The 23,897-nt window shown below is 50.8% G+C and overlaps 1 protein-coding gene across 2 annotated transcripts in view; it reads left to right on the forward strand.

Moving 5' to 3' along the window:
* LOC115560304 (phosphofurin acidic cluster sorting protein 2) overlaps positions 1 to 23,897 on the forward strand; it is a 49,785-nt gene that overhangs the window by 18,154 nt on the left and 7,734 nt on the right. For both annotated transcript variants that reach the window (XM_030379682.1, XM_030379683.1), the window contains exons 2-17: positions 763 to 850; positions 6,210 to 6,299; positions 6,692 to 6,817; positions 8,758 to 8,920; positions 10,051 to 10,142; positions 10,663 to 10,743; positions 11,115 to 11,174; positions 13,081 to 13,232; positions 13,733 to 13,826; positions 15,813 to 15,899; positions 17,494 to 17,636; positions 18,329 to 18,461; positions 20,259 to 20,363; positions 20,687 to 20,793; positions 22,378 to 22,532; positions 22,873 to 22,983. In XM_030379682.1, the coding sequence (XP_030235542.1) occupies positions 763 to 850; positions 6,210 to 6,299; positions 6,692 to 6,817; positions 8,758 to 8,920; positions 10,051 to 10,142; positions 10,663 to 10,743; positions 11,115 to 11,174; positions 13,081 to 13,232; positions 13,733 to 13,826; positions 15,813 to 15,899; positions 17,494 to 17,636; positions 18,329 to 18,461; positions 20,259 to 20,363; positions 20,687 to 20,793; positions 22,378 to 22,532; positions 22,873 to 22,983 (1,787 nt within the window). The remainder of the gene's footprint in view (positions 1 to 762; positions 851 to 6,209; positions 6,300 to 6,691; positions 6,818 to 8,757; positions 8,921 to 10,050; positions 10,143 to 10,662; positions 10,744 to 11,114; positions 11,175 to 13,080; positions 13,233 to 13,732; positions 13,827 to 15,812; positions 15,900 to 17,493; positions 17,637 to 18,328; positions 18,462 to 20,258; positions 20,364 to 20,686; positions 20,794 to 22,377; positions 22,533 to 22,872; positions 22,984 to 23,897) is intronic.

The following is a 23,897-nucleotide window of genomic DNA, read 5'->3' on the forward strand; positions in this document are numbered from 1 at the left end:
TCACCTCTTTTCTTGTTCTTTCATGAGGAGCCTCTTTCTGCCAGCAGAATCTTTCAGATCCCCTCTGACAATGTGCATTCATATTTTATCCGTCCGAACCGATACACCGCCTCTCTCTTAACTCTAGACCACAGATGATTCTGCTTACATTTCCCCCAGTAAAACCACTTCTGTATGATGTCATATAGCCTTGTAAACCTGCCAACATGCATATAATTCCTTCTGTAGGCGAGGTACATGCGTCTTGTTTAATATTGATATCTACCAATGAATTGCTCAAAGCTGCCTCAGCATGCAAGCAGAAAGGGCTTCCGAGTAACACGGTCGATTGCATTACGACCGGTCTGTGTGTTGTTGTTTTTTTTGACATAAATGCGTTTATTTTGATCACAAGGAATTAAAAAATCTGGAATCGGGGAAGCAGTTTTCCCCTGCTCAGCAGAAACGGGATTGTCTGGATACAAGGGCCATTGGCCTCCCATGGGACTCAATCAAATTTGATTGTTTACCGGCTAGGGTACCTAGTCATTGCCACACCCAGTACAGTCTAAGGTAGAATAAAGGTGTAATTATTTTTCTGTCGGGCAACAAACCCAGGAATCCCAATCATGCTTGCTTCTCAGCTCCATCTAAACGAGTCGCACTCATTTCCTCTTGTGAAAAAAAAAAAAAAGCGAAATGTATTACACAGCGTCTAACTCACTCCTCTCTAATCCCTCTCTTTCCCATTCTTCTCCTTCCCTTCTCTCTGTGTGTCCACAGGCTCTGCAGTCTCACGTTGAAGAAGCTGATTGTGCTCAAAGAACTGGATAAAGAGCTCAACTCGCTGTCTATAGCTGTCAAAATACAGGTGGGTTTTCAATCTGTCCGTCTGTGCCGTGGTGGGAAGGCGGCCTCGCAGGCCGCTACGCCGACGCACATCCAGTCAGTCTGTGTATCGTTCTCCGCTATGCGTAGCCGAGGTTAAGTAAGCGTCCTAGCACGAATCACAAAGCCCATGACTGTGATAACGAGGGGCCGCTAATCCCTCAAATTGTTTAAAGCCGCGTCTTATCGGTAGCCAAGCGCCACTGAGTCACGTCCCCTCAGGTGCTTATGAAATAAGTAGCACGAGCATTACCACACTAACCAGGTGCGGTAACTTCATAAGTCACCCAGGGTTTCTGTGTCCTCCAATAGAATCGTTGTGTGGCCGCCGCCATGCCCAACCTTTTCTTTGTTGTCTCCTGTGTGTTGCTCAACTATTTTATCGCTGGGGCGTGTACCCTTACACCTTCCCTTTCTTCGCTTCACATGAAACGATTATCACTCTCTCACTCTATAACTCTGTCTCTCTCTCTCACTATGGCTCTCTCGCTCTCTCTATGACTCTCTTGCGCGTTCTAGCTCTCTCTCTCTCGCTCTTTTGTCACCTTGGGGATATCGCGGCTTATGTTATGCACTGTCAAGCGTCCTGGGCTTTATTGAGTCATCGCCGGGCACCAACCGTGGTTATAACGATGCCGGTTCACTGCCTCGGATGTGGTTTTGCATTAGCGGCGATCTCTGGTACTGGGCTGCACCGCATGCAACAAAAGCTTACATGCAAACACACACAGCCCCGAGGCGTTCATGTGGGCTAATCGTTGTTCGTTTCTGATGATCAGAAAGGACCTGGCCCAATGGTATCAAACCACAGGCACTTCAAAGAGGACCTGTGGCAAGTCAATATGTCAATATATATTGAATCTTGGTACGAGTGAAGTGGCTTGCAATTATAAAACCCAATTGACTGGACTACAATACAATGGCCTTGGCAAGGGGTAGCCGGAAGGTGGGAAAGTCTACTTTCAGTCGAAGAATCAACATTCCCTCTCCATTTCCCAACATCTCTGTCTATTTCCCAGCATCAATTGGAAGCAGTGCCGCCATATCGAGCACCACCTGCGCCAGTTGTGACAATGACAGCCAGGGAGTGCTCCAGGATGTGACAGTGAGGTCATGACACCGTGCCACCACACTGCCTCTTTACCCCGTGTAGAGCTAAGAAACGCCAGGCTAAGCCAGCTTTGTCTTTAGATTTTGTCTTGTGGTTATGAAAACAGAAACTACCAAGGACGAGAGGTCATCTGCTACTTCACAATGACCTATATTCTTGTCTTGGTGTAACGCAAAGGGGATAATTGGAGTTTAAACACGGCCCCGCATTCAGAATGAGTTAATTTCATGCTGTATTATCAGAGGGACAAGGCTCTGTTATAAGTAGCGGTTGTATTTAATGTCACAGCTTGATTAAGCGTTGGGGTATGTCACATGGGCCTTTCTCACACATGGGCTTATCAGTCACGGAAAAAAACAAGTTCTCAGTGAATTACAAGGGATGACAGCGTAACGTGAAGGATTATTCCTGCCCTGCAAAGCCAATTCCCCCGTCTTCTGAAGACTACATCTGCTCGGATCGACTGCACTTTCACCATGCCATCACACGTGGGACCACTCCAAATGGATTGGTGTAAACAGACTGCATTTATACAGTGCTTTTCTAACCAGTGGGCACTCAAAGTGCTGTACAATATTGCCTAACATTCACCCATTCATGCACACATTCACACACCGACGGCGGTGTCAGCTAAGCAAGGCGACAGGCTACCAGCTCGCCGGGAGCTGATAGGGTGAGGTGCCTTCTGCTCAGGGACACCTCAACAAGGGAAAAACGCCCTCTCCCTAATTCAATGTTATGCAACATCAATGTGTAAAGTAAACCATAAACGTCCCGAATTTGTCGCGGAAACGTTCCAACCAGAAGCCTGGCATGTCCACATCCCGCTGTGTAATTCAATCATTTTCCTTTCCTCCTTCATTCACTAATAAGTCAGAGTCGCTCTGTGGAAAGTTATCTCCTCCAGCCCGGCGCGGCCATTGGGCCAGCGTTAAACTAGTCAGCCGAGTTCGGGTTCATCCCTGCAGCCACAAGCTGCAAGGTCTCGAAGGCGGGAGATCTCTTCATTTTGCCCGAGCTCACCCTGAGGTTGAGCCATCACACTCCATCCATGCTCCTGGCATGGGGAACTAGAGCATCAAATCTGCTATCGAGAAGTTGGAGGAGAGGGCTGGGAGATGGAGACGGGGAGAGCGAGAGAGAGAGAGGGAGGGAGAGGAAGAGGGGGGAGGGGGGGGTTCATGAAGAGCCCTCATTACTGCATGTCATCACTTCGCCTTCCAGCATACACTGGCTGTCCCCCATCTTCCCCTCAAGCCCCCTCATATACTTTAACGCACGCTCGTGTGCGCCCAATTCCAACTCTCTGTCTCTCATCCCTCTCCCTTCTCAACCCTACATGAAGCCCATTAGATTAGGTGGCCTTCATGCCCCGTCACTTCCAGGGATCGTAACAAACTCACCTTTTGGAAAACGCCGCGACCCTGAGCCAGTGAAGTACGCAGGGAGAGCGGTTGATGATGAGAGAGCAGCTGATTGGCTTCCTCTCATTGGTTGCTATGGAGACCGTGGCCCCTCTCCATCGGCTCCCTTCCCAGACCTCCTAACCTCAGCCCATGCCTGAGTTAAACATTGTACGTTAACACAAGGCGAGCAGTGACTTGGCAATATGCACGCTGCGTGAAGCCCTGGAGGGCGTCTGAACTTCCCAAAGGAGAAAGAAAAAAATCTTGAATCAGGCAACAGGCGCGGTTAAAAACAGCTTCCCTTTACTACACCTTACACAGGAAGCGCTCGGCGGCTTAGCTTGTGGGTGTGCATTAGTCTAGAGCTAATGTATATAATGACTCTGCTGGTAGAGCTTCTGACTCTAATGGCGTTTCGCGTTTTCAAGAGGAGATAAGTGTCTCTGTGGACTGAGGGCATCCTATGTATACCACTAATCTGGTGAGTTATAGTGCACGGCCTGAGCTGGACACCGTGGGGGGTCTGGGAGCTCGGACGGGCTGCCACATCCCCTTGCTTGCCCCCCCCCCCCCCCCCCCCCCTCCGATGGACACATGAGTGGAGAGGCTTGTAGCGATGAGAGAAAAAACGAGACTGAGGAGGAAGCAGAGAGAGAGAGGGAGAGAGGGAGTGGGCGGAGGAGAAGTGCAGACCATTCAGGACAAGCCTTTTCGCCTGCCAACACACCACAGTATTGTTGCTGGATGTCGGGCTGTTGGAGAGGGCTTGGCTCAGGGCCCTGGATTCATTTGACCGGACGACACAAAATGGTTTCGTCCTCGTAAATCTTTTTTCTTTTCTGGCTTCATCTGTTCACATGACAACAGGATGGAGGATTAAACGTTGTGGAGAAGTATTTGTAGGTTTGTAATGGAGTACAAATCAAACATTATTCCATGCAAATGAGTTGCTTGGTTTTGGTGCGATCCCATTAATATGATGGTGTGTTTCGCAGTGATAAGCTAATAACAGCCTTGGTGCTTGAGTATTCTCCCGTCTGGTTTGATCCCAGATGAAGACTACCTGTGGCTCCTAGACCAGATGTCCAACCACCAACTGCTCCTCCATGCATCTCAGATGTATCTCGCTTCACTGTGAATCACTTTGGATAATGGCATTTGGTTTTCAATGTACATTTCTCATGAAAACAGTGTCATAAGGTCATACCGCAGACATCTGCCCGACGCATTGTACTAATTGTACTTTACTTTAATTCCAAAGAAGGAGGCTGACATTGTGTCTGCTTTCATCCGGTAGAATGAGTAACTGTTCCGCACTGTGACGCCTTGCGTTTGATCTGCTCCGCCTAGCTGTCTCTCAGCCCCGCTCGATTGATCTGTGGAAGACGGATCACTGAGTGTGTGCGAGCCATTCGCCAGCTCCATGGATCTGGGAGCCCTCCTCCAGATCCTCCCCTCAGTGTCTCATTAGCCGAGCTGACGACAGCCTGCCGTTGTCTGAGACATGTGCCAATATCACCGTCTCCTGCGCCGTCAGCAGTTCACTCAGAACCCTTCCCCTCTCTCACTTGTCTGGGTATCCACGACTTGTGTTGGTATGGTCGGATCAGGAGTGTAAAGGAGGCTAGTTTATTTAATTTAGTATTAACCAATCCCATCCAAACAGCAGACTACGGTCCCGGGCACACGGATGCATTCTAGATAGGTCCATTCTTGGACATATGGTGAGGTGATGTTGTTCCAAGTCAGTATGGCGCATGGGCAACCTCCTTGTTTGCTACTGTGATTAAGATGTGATTGTTCCTCGATTCATATTGGATATCCATCACGGCTGTGCATGTATTTGCGTTACACTCTGCATCAGGGAGCATATTGTAGCGGGATCTTGGCATGCAGAGATAGAAGCGGAAATCACATGGCTCTCTCCTTCTAGACTTCCACATGCAACCTTTTCCCTCCATAAGTAATGTGCTTGGAACAGCGTCGAGGCTGTAAGACGTCTCAGGGGGGGGGTGCAGCAGATGGGAGTCATGACGATGGAAATGGCTGCCTGTTGCAAGGGTCTACGAGGGGGCCGCCGTCCTCAGCGGCGGTGTCGCTTTAGATCACGGTGCAATCTACAACAGCCGACCGGGCCCCTCTGTTGTTCTCCAAAGCCCCACATCCCACCGGTTCTCATGTAACCACCAGTAAAGCGTGTCTCAGCCTGTTCACTTGATATCCGCCAGATGATTCAGCAGCTTTCAGTGCCGCCGCCAGTCAAGCCAATGTCATTAGGATCTTATATCGTCTCCGATTGATCACACTATTAAGGGCTCAGTTTACATGCTCAGGCCCGACATAGGATATCCTGTCTCCCGCATGGCACCCTCCGAATCCCATTTTGTCACCTGCAGCCGAGAAAGACACTGTGATGCTAGTTTTTACACCGACATGGATGTTTGCACACGATAGGATGTTCTGCCAAGTCCCGCACGAGGAATGCCAGCTTATGTCCGTCAGACCCTGACTTTTGCGAGGTGGGGGACGAGCGAGTTCATGATCAGTTCATGAGTTCAGCTGGAACACATGTCTTTGATAAGGGAGTTGTATAATGAGGTATTTTTCAGCAACTGTTCTCCAAGCAATAAAGAAATGTAGGATAAGGCTGCCGATCTTCTCAGGAGAAATTGTTGTGGACGGTATGCTTTTAATTTAAAAGAAAGTGAGAAGTAGAAAGAATTAAATTACAAAAACCCCCAAGGTGTTTTGTCTTTGGGTTTTGTGGCGCGAGGGGGGGGGGATATGCACAGGTGTTCACAGGTACTCTCTCTTCTCTCTTCCAGGGCTCCAAGCGGCTCCTGAGGTCAAACGAGTACGTCCTCCCTCCCAACGGGCTGATGGAGACTGACCTGGAGCTCACCTTCTCACTACAGGTGAACACACTCAGTCCCGCAATTTCCTTAGACTTTTTCGTTTTATTTTGATATGGCAATATGAACACTTTCTACAAGGTCTGCTACTCGTGTTAAAGGTTTGTTTTTAAGTGTTACAATGGGCAACAATGTTCAAGATGTCAGATTCTCTATTCTGAATCAAAAATAAACAAATTCAGTGCAATTGCAATTGAATGGCAGCCCTTTCTTCTGTGTTGAATATCATTTTTGGAGTCTTTTATTTTTGGTGTCCTTGTTTTGTTGCGAACCCCATAGTTATTCTATCATTCTTTATTACAGGCCCAACGACCCTGATGAGTTTGAATAAGCCAAGAATGTCGCGTGTCCGCCCCACTCTGTTAACCTGTGTGTGTTACCCCTTTAATCCCCAGTACCCCCACTTCCTGAAGAGGGACGCCAACAGACTGCAGATCATGCTGCAGAGGAGGAAGCGCTACAAAAACCGAACCATCCTGGGCTACAAGACGCTGGCCGTGGGAGTCATCAACATGGCGGAGGTACCTCCACCGGGAACACTCTCGTTACCATCACATCACACCACCTACTCTCCACCTCCAGCGCTCCTGAGAGATCCACTCTGTGCGCCGCTTCTATCCGATGGCATGCCTGCTTGCTGCCGTTCCCCTGGGGGGGGACACGGCCATTTGCATTTCATGTACGGCGCCCCACTCTCCAAAGAGCGAGAGCGAAACGCCCCTCCTGTGTGTGGCTTGTTACTTTTTTTTTCGATGAGTCATGCCTAATCATCACACATGCTGTTGGGGAGATTGTCAGCCATCTGGGCCCCCCCCCAACCCCGGCTTTCATGCGCACTTATCTGAAACAACAGTGTTTTGGTCGGGCATTGTGAGCGGGCGGTTGACCGAGGGCCGCTGCTGCACCCCTGTGTCAACACGGCGCCCTTTAGCGCCAACACGCCTTGTTCGGAACGCGTGTCGAGGGATCGCTTGAAACGGAACGACTGCAGATGCTACGTGTGCATCTGCACAGACACTGGCCTCGTCTCACAGTGCGGGCTGGCCCTCACTGTGAGACGAGGGGCCCTGGCTGGGTGACGACTGGGCCTTCAGTGATAAAACGTATGCAACAGCCAGTCACATATTTTCTTTGGAAAACGTCCGGACAGGATTTTTTCATAAATCTCTCTCATCCCATAAAACGAAAATGAACAAAAAACAACAGCAACATGTAACCCACCGCAAACATCATTTGTTGTCTTTGTCCTCACCGGCTATAAGTTTGACTTCTTCCCTATAGAGGGGAGCTAGCCTCATGCACACACACGCACACACACTGGATGCCTTTCAATGCATCCAGTGAGGGTTATTATGCTGTCGTTGGCTCTGGTTGTACATTCTCATTCTGAGCCTTTCAGGGCATTATGTGGTTAAGAAGTCCCCCACCCCCCACACTCTACCCAGTGCTTCAGCAAAAATTGCTTCTGCTGTGCTGAGAGCAGCTAATGAAATAACCTATTAAAACAGCCCCCCTCTGGAGAGAGCTAAAAACCCAAAGCATTTCTCCCCATCCCAACTCAAGTATTTATACAAGCTGCATTACTCTTGTTTGGACTCGGTTTGTGTTTCAATAGCCAATTAGCTCTAAACGATGGCGAAGGCGTTTTAAAGGACGTGCGATTATAAACACGCATGCATGTTGAGAACGTCGGGGTGCGGGGATAAAGGTCAGCCCGGTCTCTCTGTCTGCTCCCCGTCCCCCCTCCCGCTCCCTCTACGTCGGCCCGACGGTTATGAGAGCTCATTTATTTGCAGCTCTGCCTCGCTCAGCAGAATATATCGAATTCTGATTCTGTAAGTGACACAGGAACACCTTCCCCTGCAGAGAGGTAATTTGTTTATATTGATGCTGCAGGCGACGCCTCTATGGCAATTTCCTTTTCCCATGGTGCCCTGCGAACGTACAATTGCGTTTTGTGGTATTATTGGATGGGAACCGACAAGAGAGATGAGGGGGTCGTTCTGTCAATGCGAGTAGGAGTGAGATCCTCTGAAAACGGCGCCATATAGGTGGTAGCCTTTGTAAAGCATGGAATTATCTGCCTTCTCATTCGCTCCGGGGTTCAACGGGGTGGAAAATGTCCATAACAGTATAATTAGGAGCTGCATGAATTAGGCGTTTACCGAGTTAATTTGAGAAAAATAGGCAGTTATGACGGTAATGGTCGTGATTTCTCTACATGGCGGTTATAATACGGCTGTTCATGCAGCCCTGATTGAGGCAACGCCAACAACACTAGAACAGAACATCCTACCTAATACCAGACTAATGAACACAAACGACGGTGATTACACCGAAAAGACGACGATTTCATGGCCAGCGTCTGATTCGTGTGTGGAACTTAAATCGGCTCGATTCCGATGCGGAGAAGCCAGCCCTCCCCCCTGCGGCTCAGACTCTGTGCGTTTTCTGCTCGCAGGTGATGCAACATCCCACCGACGGGGGACAGATACTGGGTCTCCATAGCAACGTGAAGGAGGCGCCGCTGCGCGTGGCGGAGATCAGCGTGTACTCTCTGTCTAGCCAGCCCATCGACCACGAGGACGGCAGCGGCCAGGCCGGACGCAAGACCAAGGCCTCAGGTGGGTCACCCCGTCCACCCCGATTTCTGGAGCCCATCGATCGCCCGGTACCCACTTTGACCCTGGTGTGACAACCCCACCACAGACTGAAATCTCAGGAGGCAGCCCTCCCTCGTACGCCCACCCCCCCCCCCCCCCCCTTCTCCTCCCTTGTACATGATATGCTCATCTAATTCAGGGCCCATGTGTCAGCCAGGGAGATGTTATGCTCTCTGCAGCCACGGCTGTAATGTTGTTTTGAGAGCCCAACAGATGCGCCAGGCTATTGGCTTTCATGTGCCATCGTTCTGGAATTCTCTGAAGTGGGGGCTTTGAGTGAGGGCGGGGGAGGGCGGGGGGGCTGCTAGGCCTCCACATCCGGCAGAGCCTGGGGCTCCCCACTTCACGCCCCCTGTCCCTCCCCACGCAGGGCCCTGTACCGTCACGTTGTCCTGGCCGGTTCTGGTTGTTATTAAGGGGGCAGCCCAAACACAGCGGATGAGCTCATGCAGCAAGTATTACAAGGAGGGGAACTCTGAGAGGAGAAGGGGGAAGGTTCCCCCTCCTGCTCTCGACTCTGATCCCTCATAATGGCCAGATCAGAGCTGGAACAAAGAGGTGAATCCCACACAACTTGGGAGCAGCGATCTGTGGTGAGATGTTCCCACTGTTTAAGAGGACGCCCGTTGCGAAGCAGTTTCTCAGTGGGTCCTGGTTTGTGTTTCAGGGTTCACCGTGCACCAAGTTTGACACGCGCCTCGACCTGAAATCCCTCAAGCTTTATAACCTTTTGAAAGGGCTTCTTGTCAGAGAAGCCAAATATCACATTTTGACAAATACTGACAAATATAGGGACAAATGTGCTCCTTCGGCATGAAATATATTTACGAATAGCACATTTATTTGCCTTACCTGTACAAATGTCTGAAAGGCCATTCAGAGCTGAATTTATTTCCCTTTCTCTGTTCACGGTCAACAGTTTAACCTGCTCCTGGATTCTTGGTTAACGGTTATAAAAATGGATAACATCAATATGAGGGCCATCTTTCAGAGCCAACTCAGACGTGTTCTGATGTGTGTTCTAAAACTGTGTGTGTGTGTGTGTGTGTGTGTGTGTGTGTGTGTGTGGTTTCTGGGACGGCCTCTCTCAGACCGCTCCCCAGACATGGATAACTACTCGGAGGAGGACGATGACAGCTACTCCTCAGGGCAGGAAGCCAGCGACGATGCCGCTCATGGCCAGGTCAGTCTCGTACAGCACATCCTAACAGGATTAACCCCCCCCCCCCCCCCCCCCCCCCCCCCCTACTGAATCATACAAATAGACCTGCAGACAAGGGAGTGCAAGACAGCAGAGGGACAGATATCTTCCCCGTCCCGCTGATATGGCTGCTGAGTATCTTATCGGTTAATGGCTCAGATTTATATCAACACACTTTTTTTTTTTTCTGAGTTTAGAAAGAGAACGAAATGTGCCGACTGGCTCAGGCAGACAAATAATGTCAAGCATCATTGAGAGACGCTTTTGTGTGTGGAGCAGAGAGGACATTTTTGGTACACTCCACCCAACACATAACCGTCTCCAAATTCCAAATGCTAATTCTTGCAGCTGTGTTCAAGGCCCATTGAAGAGACTTCCCCCCCCCCCCCCGTGTTTTCAAAGTAAAGGTGTGAAGCGGTGTTTGCCGGTACACTAGCCGTCGGCAGGCGGCTGGTTTCTGTGTAAACGCGGATGTGAGCTATAACTATGTCCCTGTTATCAGGATCTCTACGATGAGGACGACGAGGTCAGGAAGCCCAAGAAGGCGAGGAGGAAGATGATCCGGACCACCTCCATGACGCGGGTAGGCCCCTCCGTCCCCCCGCCTCCGTCCCCGTCCCCCACCCCCACCGTCCTCCTGCTCTCAGCCGACTGTCAATCATTGACCAGGAAAGCCCCCCGGGGAATTGTTTTGCGCTGCACATGCTTTTAAGGGACAGCGGGCGTGTTTATGCGTTCCATTAGTTTGAGCCATTAGGGTATGTGGCGGCCGCCCATGTAAGACCGCACTCGTGTTCACCCGAGCGATTATAATAATGTGTCCTTACTCGGGAATGAGTCACCCACAATGGGGATTATATAAGTTTAAAGTGCCCGTTGATGGAGCGAGGCTATAAAACAGTGTTCTTATTCTGCTACTGTGTGTCCGTGTATCTTTCTTTTTTTTTTCTACAGCAACCCAACTTCAAGCAGAAGTTTGTGGCCCTACTGAAGAGGTTCAAGGTGACCGACGAGGTAAGGAAACAAACAAAACAAAAGGGGGATCCGACTCGCATCGAGGGTCTCCCGACAGGGTGGCGTGGCCGCTGTGCTGTGGTCCCCGTGATTGGCTCGTCTTCCGGGGCCGTCCGTCCGTCCGTCTGTCAGCAGCGGAACATATCAGTTATTAAACTGGGGCAGGCTGGTGGAACGCATCCCTTTATTGACTCTCTAAACAGCGCGTCGCCACACTGCTTCTAGCAGCGAACCCTGACTGTAGATGTTCTGCTCTGACTGTTGCTCTGACTGTTGCTCTGACTGCTGCCCCTGACTGCTGCCCCTGACTGCTGCCCCTCACTGTTACTCTGACTGCTGCCCCTGACTGCTGCCCTGACTGTTGCTCTGACTGTAGGAGCTCTGCTCTGACTGTAGCACTCCTACAGTCAGGGACCCATTGAGGTTACCCAGCATCGTTATGGCCCTGCTCCATTCTGAGGCTGTGTGAAGCGCGCCTCGCCGCTGGCGGTGATTTGCGTGCAGAGTACATTAGCGGCGTGGGGCTTCCAGTTCCAGACCACTCAGTCTGCGGGATGACCGGAAAGCGTTCGGATTGTTCCTGCCGCAGTGCCCCCCCCCCCCCCCCCCCGCTAGTGTTTAAGGCCTGGTTCTGTTGAGACAAAGGCTCCTACTGGACGGTGTATAACGAGAGACTGTTTACGGCCTGGTTTTATAAAGATGAGGGCTCCTATAGGAAGTAGTATGATGTAAGTGCAGTATAATGTAAGATAATAGAAGGATCTACACGCATATCACGTAATGGAAAGATGTAGGTCAGTGGTGTGATTGTCTGTGCAGGAGAAAATGTCAGTCATTACCATAATATTGAATAAATGATGGCATTCGTTGAGATTTCTCTTGCAACGGTACAAGCAGGTTTTTTTGAAGCTGTCCTAGCGGCCTAGTTTGGAAGCGGTCCCGTTGTCCAGAAGTCTGAATTACATATAGATGAGGAGATTACTGAAATGGACAGTTGGGAACGGCATTAGGCGTGAGAGGTTTAACCTCCTGTTGGCTCCACCAGCACTCAGCAACGCCAGAGCCACAGCTTGCGGGCCGAGGCTTGTGTAAACGTCCAGGTGGCCTGATCTCTTCTCTGCAGTGTGGTGGTGGTGGTGGTGGTGTGCGGGTCTAACATGTCCTCACAACATGGTCATCAAGAGGGAGGGAGGGAGGGGGCGGGGCGACACAGGGGGGGGGTGGGAAGTGTGTGTCTATCTGATCCCGTGCTCCCTTGCCCCTGGTGTAGCATTAATCACCTGATTAGGACACTCTAGCCTCCCCTGCGTGTCATCCCTCTACGATGTACTGCCCACCTCCCCCCCCCGACCGCCCCCACTATGGCCTGTACCCCTCCCCCTGTCGCCCTTTAATGGGCTGGCGTTAATTAGCTCGCCAAGGGCCAAAACAAAACAGGGATGTATTTACAGCAACAGCCCCGCTCCGCTTGTTTTTTAATTTCCTTGCAGCCTTTCTTTGGCCGCTCTGTAACCAAGCCTCTGGTTCACGGCGTCAGTCGATGGTCCGGTCAATCCATCGTCCGCGGAATCGAGCCCGCGTCCCTCTTTATCGACGGCACCACTGTTGCCGTGGTGAGGCATCAACAATAGGCTCTCTCTCTTTATCGTTTAGACATTTAGCGGTTTTATCTAAAGCGACTTGCAATGCTTCATTCACACATTCACACACCGGCGGCGGAGTCAACCATGCAAGGCGACAGCCAGCTCGTCTGGAGCAGTCAGGGTGAGGTGTCTTGCTCAGGGACACCTCGACACTCTTAAGGAGGAGCGGGGGATCGAACTAGCGACCTTCCAGTTGCGAGTCAACCCCGCTCTGCCTCTCGTGCTAACCCGACACGCCTGTGTGTGCGTGCGTTGCGCTGCAGGTCCTGGACTCGGACCCGGTGGACCAGACCCAGGAGGTGGAGGAGGACCTGGACCTGCTCTACGACAGCCTGGAGGTGTACAACCAGAGCGACAGCGGGCCAGAGATGGAGGACAACGAGAGCGTGCTCAGCACCCCCAAGCCCAAGCTCAAGTACGTGTGCATGGAGCTCTGCATCAGAGCTGGTAGTGCCTGGCAAAATGGGTTTTCAGTTCAATCAATTGACTGTCAGGCATTGATAAATAACATGATAAATAGAAGCGGGCTAGTGTGTCCTGGAGGAGCGATGTATAAATAATGTTGTTTATCATCCATGAAATATTCATTATATCATCGTTTTCTGTTAATTAGAAATTTCAGGGTTACATTTGTGATACATTTCCTCTGTTGCGTTGGAGAAACCATCCATCCATAAAAATGCATTTTTCGAACTTCACAAGGCGCCAGCCCAGAATACAGGTGTGAGGACGTTGAGTCCATGCATGGCAACACTCATCACAATCTTCCCAGAGGCTCCCCCTCGTATGCCGACATCGCCATGGAAACCGCGGCTCTGCGTCCTGCAAATGGACGCACACGTTTGCATACTGCGATCACGCATCGACGTGGATGCGTCCAGCCTGCCGCTAAACCCTTCCGCTGTGTGCTTACAGGCCGTTCTTCGAGGGCATGTCCCACTCCAGCTCCCAGACAGAGATCGGGAGCCTGCACAGTCAGAAGAGCCAACACAGGGAGCTGTCCTTTCCCGTAAGTCGATGAGCCCCCCCTGCGTCACACACGACACACCCACCAACACCACCTCCCCGTCCCCCGGGCTGGTGCTACATCACAGCCGCTCCAGCACAAAGCGCCGGCGCTGTCATCTCCCCGGGCCGCTGTGGTTATTTCTGTCACGTCTTTGCTTTTTTTTTTTTTTTTTTACAGTTTTCGCTTTGCTTTTTCTTGCCACGGGTGTGTTTCTCGGCGTTCAATCATCCAAGAGCACCCACTGGTCGAGGTGCCCGTCGTCGACCCTCCACCCGTGTGTAAATAGAGGCTCAGGGATTCCCCTAGGGGCAGCCACGCCCCTGGGCCAGGCAATGTCGGCACTAGAGCAATGGTGTCCCCAGAGAACAAACATCTCCCCGTCCTCCTCCCACTAGTCAGCTCTGGACGGGGGGGGAGGAAGGACGCGCTGTATGACCCCCGCCCCCACCTCGTGTATTTATAGGGCTTGACACCAGATGACCCCCAACTCGTCTCCACACACACACACACACACACACACACACACACACACACACACACACACACACACACACACACACACACACACACATTCCAAGGCTTGCCAGGAAGAGGGGATGGAGTGATCTCTGAAATTCTCCTGCTGATTTACGTCGTATTGGAAGGGAAGAGCACAGGGGGAAATGGGGGGTTTGGGGGGGGGGGGGTTAAGAGTGTGTGGGGGAGGCGAAGACGTCGCAGAGTCTGAAGGCCAAACACGGAGAGCTGTTTATAAATATCTAGGAATCCGATGGAGCCTGTAGCGCGGCAGTCCGGTGCATCACAGGCCGTTGCGACGGCCCACCGTCGTCGAGCCATAAACGTCAGGCAATTTGGTTCTTTATGTGCACTTAAGAGCAGATGAAGAACGAGGCTGCACTCTGCATTTCAATAAATTCACCCCGCAAAACGGGACCGATACAAGCAGCCCTAAAACGTTTAATTTCCACAGCCACAAGGTTATGCAGTGTATCACAACAACATGGCGATCTTCTGCTTCTCTTCCTTCTCCTTTCACTACCTCTTAGTTATCTTCTTCTCCTCCCCTTCTCTTTCTCTTTCTATTCTTTCTTTCTTTCTCTTTCTCTCCTTCCCCTTCTCATCTTTCTCTTTCCCTTTCTTTCTGATCTTTCCATTTCTCTTTTTGTTTCTTCATTCCACTTCTTCTTTCTCTTTCTCCTACTCCCTCCTCTTCTTCGGCTCCTGCTTGTCTCGTTCCATCTGAAGAAGACATGCAGTGATCCATTATACGGTAGACAACAGGGTCAGTTTCGCTGAGAAGTGTGCTTCTCAGGCAAACATGCCGACCGCACAAAACCTCGGGCCGATGGGTTGCACTTTCTATCTAACGAGTCACACACAGAAACACACATACACACACACACACCTCATTGGTCAGAACAAACACTGTGAGAACTCTAAAATACCCTGTTCGCACCATCAAGGCCCTTATTTATATTCACCTCCCCTTATTATTGTCCCGGCCTGCAAACCTACACCACAGCAACGACGGGACAGGGTCGACTGCCATCCACCGGCTGTAGTAAAACGAAACGAATGCCATTCTAGCAGCGCTCTCTAGCATGGCCACCTGTCTTGTTTGGAGCGGTGTGAAATGGTGCTGTCAGAGCAGGACAGCAGGCTTATCAGGCACCCTGCAGGGAGATATTTATACCTGCCAGCTCCACTTGTGTCAGCGCGCCCCGGCCACACGCAGCCTCTCCGGCAAGATGAGGTCCGACGTGCCGTCACCGGATTGGTCCCTTCCGAGCTCTCGGAGCAGATGGAGCCAGACGGCCAGTCCCCTCCGGAGTGGCCAAATGTGGCGTTTTTTTTATTTCATTTTAATTTAATGTAGCGTTCTTGGCCCCCCTCACCCCCCCCCCCCCCAGGCTGGCCTTACAGCAGAGAGTCTCATGTGCTCTCTGTGAGTCTCATGTGTTGGGTTTGTTTGTGTTTGGGTGACAGAGCGGAGAGTTCCTGACCGTGGACAGATGTAAAGTCACACCGGGCACCCGCTACCAGGACGACATCATCCCTGACCCCGTCATCGGGGTACGTGTGTGTGTGTCTGCGTCTGTGTCCACGTGTGTCTGTGTGGGTGTGTCTTTGTGTGCGTCTTTCTGTGTGTATTTCCAGTGGCTGGGCATCTCTGTCCACTCCTGCCGTCTGTGTTTGCTGTATTTTAGTTTGATTTTCGCTGGCCTCACTACTTCCAGTTCCCCCCCCCCTGCCCCCAGACCCCCAGCCTGCTGCTGGTGTCCTGCCTCACCTCGCTGTGTCTCAGCACTTTACGGCTCTCAGCGGTGGAGACACAGCCAGAAGAGAAGGATCAGTCGGTATTCGCAGAGGCAGGCACAATCAAAGAGCACCGTCATCCATTATGGATCCACAGAGCCAGGTCCCTAAAGGACCCGGGAGAGGGGAGGAGGGGGGGAGAGAGAGAGAGAGAGAGAGAGAGAGAGGGGGGGAAGGGGGAGAGAGAGGGCGGGAAGGGGGAGAGAGAGGGGGGGGGGAAGGGGGAGAGAGAGGGGGGGAGGGAGGGGGGGGAGGGAGAGAGGGGGGGAGGGAGGGGGGAGAGGGGGAAAGAGGGAGAGGATAGAGAGGATAGGGAAAGAAAGAGAGGATAGAGAGGATAGGGAAAGAAAGAGAGGATAAAGAGGGTAGGGAAAGAAAGAGGATAAAGAGGGTAGGGTAAGAAAGAGAGGGGAGGGAGAGAGAGAGAGGCGAGGGTAAGAAAGAGGATAAAGAGGGTATGGAAAGAGAGAGACAGAGGCGAGGGTAAGAGTAGGGAGGGGAGAGAGAGAGAGAGAGAGGGGGCGGAAGGATGGATAGAGAGAGCAGATAAAAAGTAAACAGAGAGAGAGAGAGAGAGAGAGAGAGAGAGAGAGAGAGAGAGAGAGAGAGAGAGAGAGAGAGAGAGAGAGAGAGAGAGAGAGAGAGAGAGAGAGAGAGAGAGAGAGAGAGAGAGAGAGAGAGAGAGAGAGAGAGAGAGAGAGAGAGAGAGAGAGAGAGAACACTGCTGCTGTTTGTTTGTGTCTCGGAATACACAGTGTGATCCCCCCCCAAACATGCCCTGACCTGCCTGCAGTATGGCGGGCGCTGCCTTGGCCCGCTAACCCAGTTCGGAGTGGCTCTGTGATGGATCTCTTTTTCCACTCGTCCTGCAGCCCGCTGCGCGGCCGTGACCTTCCCCCACCCTTGCCCCCCCACGTTCCTTGTGCATCATTATCCCCAGCCACAACAGCTGTGCGGACCCCTCCCTACACACACGCACACACAGTCTCACCACACGCTCACACACACACACACACACACACACACACACACACACACACACACACACACACACACACACACACACACACACACACACACACACACACACGTACACACACACAAACGTACATACGTACACACACACACGTACACACACACTAAAATGCGCACACACACACTAAAACGCACATGCTCCAGCCCAACACTGCCCTCCCCCACCCCGAATGGCCTTGGCGCTGCTGCTGTCGCATGCCAACTCAACAACAACATAGAGCACCACATTATGTTGTACTGTATTAGCTGTGTCGTCCTCACTCTCTCTGATACGTGTGTGTGTGTGTGTGTGTGTGTGTGTGTGTGTTTGGCACAGGAGATGGAGGCTGACGACAGCGGGCTGGGCCAGGGCCCGACCCAGGGGGAGGTGAGCGGCAGCTGGGACGTCAGCACCGAGCGGCTGGCCAGCACCGTGGGGAAGCTCTGCAAGACGGAGTCCCAGAACCACATGTCTCCCAGGTAGCGCCATGACGCCCTCCCCTCTGGCCCCGTTGGCCGCTACACGTGGAGGTTCAGTTATATAGAGACGAAGAGTGATGGCTGCGGAGTCCTGTTTGGTTTTTAATCCAGAGCCGAGCTGGCAGATGGATGTTAATTTAATATCGTTATTGTATTACACATGAGCTTAACAAACTTTACAGAAGAGGATAGTCGTCTATGTTATTGTTTGTTGGCAGATTCTGCTTTTCTACGTTCGCCTGACGTTGTTCGTTCCAGGGTTGCTTACTGTGGCTGTTTTTTTATTTGTTTGTTCGGACAGCTTGTCAAGATGGAGCAGAATAACTTGTATTTGCGGTAGTTCTGTGTCGTAGAACTCTGCTTCCATTATGCATCTTGCACAGAGTAAGCAAACGGCCGCGGTAGGCAATGGCTTCTACTGAACCCCCCCCCTCCCTGTGTGAGTCTGGTTCCTGCGTCCTGTCTCCTGGCTCTGCTGTCCTGTCTGTCTGTCCTGTCCGTCTGTCCTAGCTCTGCTGTCCTGTCGGTCGGTCCTGACTCTGCTCTCCTGTCCGTCTGTCCTGTCTCTGTCGTCCCGCTCGGATCCGACTCTGCTGTCCTGTCTGTCTGTCCTGTCTCTATCCTGACTCTGCTGTCCTCTCCCGTCTGTCTGTCCTGTATCTGTCCTTCCGGTCGCTGGTGCTGCCGCTCAGCAAGGCGGAGAACAAGCTGCAGCGGCGTCCGCGCAGCACCTCCATGAAGGACCGGCAGAACTCCAAGGCCCAGAGCGACCGCACCAGCAGCATGGAGAGCGAGTGCTCCCCAGACTCCCGGCTCGGAGCGCAGGTACCACGCTGAGCCCCGGAACAGGCTCTTGGCCAATGCTACTCCACTGTTCGGAGTAGCGCACACACACACACACACACATACACAGGTGTGTGTGTGTGTGTGTGTGTGTGTCTGTGTGTGTGGCGTTACGGGGTTGTGTCTGTGTGTGTGTGTGTGTGTGTGTGTGCGCGTCTGTGTGTGTGTGTTTCTGTGTTTGTGTCATTACCGGGTTTTGTCTGTGTGTGGCGTTAAGGGGTTGTGTGTGAGTGTGTCTGTCATCAGCAGTTGTGTGTGCGTGTATGTGTGTTGTCAGCAGTGTTCATTTTGACAGCTATTTTAGAATTAGTCTTAGTCATCTTTAGACGAAAATGCTTATTAGTTTTAGTCACATTTTAGTCATTGTTTTCCTTCGTAGTTTAGTTTTTGTCTACCAAAAGTCCTTACAATTTAGTCAACTTTTAGGCATTACTTTTAGACAAAATGTTTTCTCTTTTTAAACTAATTCAATGAGGCTAACCCCTGATATAGGGACACCTGCTAAGTAGTTCCAGTCAAATAGAGTACTAATGTGAAAATGTCACATAGTCCTGGCAACCGGATTTTCAGTTCTAAACAACCGAACGAGAGATGGCGTTTTCCATTGCTTCCATGTGTTGTTTCTTTGAAAATTAAAATAAATCAATTTCAGGAGGTGAAAATCACTACCAATCTAAACATGTCGAGGTGTTCATGTATTCCCCTGGGGTATTAAAAGGCAAAGTTTGTAATTTTTTTTTTTTTTTTTTCTATGAAGACAATCTATTCTTAATATTACTTACATTATTGGTAAAGCAAACTCGCAAATCAAATCGCAAAAAAATCGTCCCTTTTCTATAAAAGGTTTGTGTGAAAAAGGATTTCCCCTTATTTATTTGGTTTGTGTAGAAACGGGACGTCACACTTTAGTACTCTATTGTCTGTTCAGACTTCAAAACGAGAGCTGGTAAATTGGGAAAAATGCAAACTGTAATCAGAAAAAGCAGTTATATGCTATAGACCCTATAGTATCTCTGGTATAAAGGCTGGGACGAGATTCAAAGTACACCTTTTGTTGACTTGAAAGTATAGACCGTCGCGATTCCCATTGAAACGATGATGATTCGTCTGCAAAACGAGAGCTGGTAAATTGTGAAAAATGCAAACTGTAATCAGACAACGTGGTTATATGCTATAGACCCTAGAGTATCTGTGGTATAAAGGCTGGGACGAATTTCGAATTATAAATATGTACAATGCATAACGTTAGCTCATAGCTGAGTGGACTATACCGTCGTAGCTAAGGTCCGTCTTTTTGTTCCCTCCTCCTTTACTGGAGGAGTGAACATTGTTTGCGTTGCATAAAAACCTTACGGGAGGGTAATGATTGGAAAATATCATGCATTTTGAATGTCCAAATAGCACACCACTAACATTTTTGTCCTCTCTCGTCTCGTCAACGAAAACGGGACTTTCATTTCTTCATAGTTTTTATTATCAAAGATCTATTTTTAGCTTGTCAACGTCTCATCTTAGTCATGGAAATAAGGTCGTTGACGGAGAACTTTTGTCATATTTTTCGTTACCGAAATTAACACTGGTTGTCAGGGAGTGCGTGTGTGTGTTTGTGAGTTGTCAGGGAGCGTGTGTGTTTGTGTGTGTCCTCAGTGTGTTTGCGTGAGTTCATGTGCGGTTGCGTGTGTGTGCGCGAGCTCGCCTGTCGTCAGGGGCGACGCGGAGCCCATGCGCAGGCCTCTGCATGTTCTCATTCCTGCTGTAATGTGGTAATCGCGCCCGCAGGTTCCCAGGAAGTCTGTGTACGACCAGCTGAACCAGATCCTCATCTCTGACGAGCGCTTACCCGAGAGCATCATCCTCATCAACACCATGGAGTGGCAAGGCCAGGTGTGTAGTCATGCGTGTGTCAGTCTGTGTGAGTCGGCGTTGGTGTGGGCCCGTGTGTGGGAACGGGTACTTTTTTAATTTGTAGGGACTTGGATGTCAATTCCTCTTCCTACCTGACAGAAGTATCAGCTTTAACTGTTAGACGATGTGTTTATGCACTGTAGCCTAAAGACAGGAATGCATGGGTGATTTGATATGCGTGTGATTCATCATTACAGTACGAATCAAGGCATCTCCACGCCCACCACCGTTTGTGTGTGTGTATGTGTGTGTGTGTGTGTGTGTGTGTACGTGTCTGACGTGTTCCTCTCTGTGTGTCCCAGTATGTAGCGGAGGTGCTGCATGGGCACGGCCAGCCAATCGTGTCCACCTGCTCTGCTGCAGATGTCCAGGCTGCCTTCAACACCATCGTCACACGCATACAGAGATTGTGAGGCCCTTGCGCACGCACGCACGCACGCACGCACGCACGCACGCACGCACGCACGCACGCACGCACGTGTACGTTCATGTGTGGATGGAGGTGTGCCTGTCTGTGGGTGTGTGTGTGTGCGCGTGCGTGCGTGCTGGTTTGTGTGTGTGTGATGGTCTGTGGGTGCTACAGAACTTTCCAACATTCAGCAACATCCTGGCTCCTAGCCAGCAGTGCCGTACTACTATCACCTAGTAATAGTAGTCGTGTTGTGACCTGTTACCTAGACCCAGTATGGAATCCGTTGCTCAATCAAATTCAACAATAAAGACATTCACTCCAGACCGGAGCGTTGTCCTGAGGCTGTAGGTCTGTGTCTCTGGACTGCACCACTTCTTATTTCATTGTCATTTAAAAAGCATTGAGTTCCGGACCTCCGCTTTTCCTGGATTGATTGCTTTCTGATTGTTGTCTGTCCCAGCTGCGACCATCTGCTGAGATTGGCAGAGGAGGCCGCAGCTCAGACTGGAAGTCCCCGTCTCAGCCAATGTCACCCCCCTTCCTCTGTCCAACCCAGTGTCACCTCCTCTTCCTCTGTCAAACCCAGTGTCACCTCCTCTTCCTCTGTCAAACTCAGTGTCACCTCCTTCCTCTGTCAAACCCAGTGTCGCCTCCTCTTCCTCTGTCAAACCCAGTGTCACCCCCTTCCTCTTTCCCGTCTCCTGTCAATCCAAGCCTAGTGGCTTTTCTCCAATCACATGGCCGCTCTCCAGTATAAAGCCACGCCCCCCGCAAAGCGATACAGTTTTAACGCATCATATTGTTGTTGTGTAACGAGATGTTTTGGCATGTTGGTTATATAAAGCCATGATGAGGATTAAACCTTCCTCTTAATGATTCTCCTTTGTAACTGATCTGAACACGTTCTCCAGAACTAGACTGTGTGTGTGTGTGTGTGTGTGTGTGTGTGTGTGTGTGTGTGTGTGTGTGTGTGTGTGTGTGTGTGTGTGTGTGTGTGTGTGTGTGTGTGTGTGTGTGTGTGTGTGTGTGTGCGCGCGCCCACTGGCAGTCAATGGTTGGAGCTATAAGCCTGCCTCCGCTTTAAGACTGCAGCTTTCACACTGTCTGTCGCTCGTCATTTCCTTCTCACACATTCTCTGCTCTCGCGCTCGGTTGTCATTCTGGCAAGTTGCAACTCGAACACCTACCCTGGCTTAATCTCCCTTTCTTTTTGTCTCTGTTTCTCTCGCCCTCTCTCTTGGCCTCTCTCTCACCCTCTCTCACTCTCTCTCTCTCCCGTTCTCTCGTTCTCTCTCATTCTCTTGTTCTCTCTCTCTGGTTCTCTGGTTCTCTGGTTCTCTGGTTCTCTGGTTCTCTGGTTCTCTGGCTCTCTGGCTCTCTGGTTCTCTGGCTCTCTGTCTCTCTCTCTCTCTCTCTGTCTCTCTCTCTCTCTCTCTCTCTCTCTCTCTCTCTCTCTCTCTCTCTCTCTCTCTCTCTCTCTCTCTCTCTCTCTCTCTCTCTCTCTCTCTCTCTCTCTCTCTCTCTCTCTCTCTCTCTCTCTCTCTCTCTCTCTCTCTCTCTCTCTCTCTCCACCCTGTGCAGCTGTAACTGCAACGCCCAGATGCCTCCCACCATCAAGGTGGCGGTGGCGGGGGACCAGTGCTACCTGAGCACCATCCTGCGCTTCTTCGTGGAGCAGCTGGCCAACAAGACCCCCGACTGGCTCAGCTACATTCGCTTCCTGGTCATCCCCATCGGTGAGGTTACCATGGTGACGGAGATGACGTGACAAACGTAAAATAAATATAAAAAGATAATAATAATAAAATAAAAACAATATAAAACAATATAACGAATAATATAAAATGAAAACATTTATTTATTATTTTTATAAATGAAATAAATCTATAAAGGAATCGTAAAAAATATAAAGAAAAAAACAATGTAAATTGATATAATTTGATAATAAAAAATGCAATATATTTTTATATTACAAGCCTCCAAGCATTCTGGCCAATGTCCACATTGTACTCATCTCTTGTCGGTGTGGTAGGCAGTGGTGCTCCATACTTATTGCCTCCCTGTGTTCCCCAACAGGTTCCCATCCCCTGGCTAAGTACATGGCGTCGTTCGACAGCCGCTTCAACACCATCTTCATGGACACGGCCTGGAGGGACCTGTTCTGCAGGACAGAGCGGCCCACTTTAGGTCAGGAGTCACACCGTGTGTGTCTTGTGTCCAGGTCTTAAGGGCAGCCGGCGGGTACTGGACTTTATTCCTGTGAAAATTATCATTGATCTCTTCTCGTTTGAAGTTTGAGAGCGATGCTGTTCGCCCGTTGGCGGCGGGCGTGCGTGCTACGGGACACATAGCCAGAGGAGCTGCCTTGGGTTAGACCTGTTGGACCACATCGTCGCTGGAGCAAATCATTTTAATTGACCTAATTCCAAATTGGCTGCACTGGCGGTTCACAGCTCTCCTCGATTCCTCTCCCCCTTCTTGTCTCACAAACAAACAAACAAAAAAAACACTTACACACTCACACTCTCACACACCCACTCACGGGCACAGGCGAGACTTTGATCCAAGCTGGCTCCTCTCGGTTCGTGTCGGTTCCCATCCCTACAGCCAGCCCCACCAGGCCCCCCCCTCCCACTTGCCCGGCCGCCCTCCTCCTCCTCCGTGGTTTTACTCCTTCTTAATTTGCTCGATAACTTACCACGGAGTGAGGAGACGGTTCGCGAGTACCGTCTCTCTGTCTCGCTCGCATTCTCCCAGCGGGGGGCTGCCAGGCGAGGAGGGGAGCTGTGGCAACATGAGAAGGGTTCTGAGTGCTCGCTGGGTCTTCACTAGCGCCCGGCCTTTAGCTGTTCTCCAGACAGGGCGAGCGGTGGGAACGCTCCGGGGGGTGGGGGGGGGGGCGGGCTGTTGGCCCAGGGAGCCATCCTCAAAACCCTGCCGCCCTGCCAGTCGTACAGAGCCCGGCCAAGTTCGACCACGACGTACCCATGCAAACGCAAGCGGCAAACACAAGCACACACAGACAGACGCACACACACACGTATACACAAACACATATACACGTACGCACGCACACATGCACACATATACACACAATCACA

The sequence above is a fragment of the Gadus morhua genome, chromosome 15 (assembly GCF_902167405.1).
Source record: "Gadus morhua chromosome 15, gadMor3.0, whole genome shotgun sequence".
NCBI lineage: Eukaryota > Metazoa > Chordata > Actinopteri > Gadiformes > Gadidae > Gadus > Gadus morhua.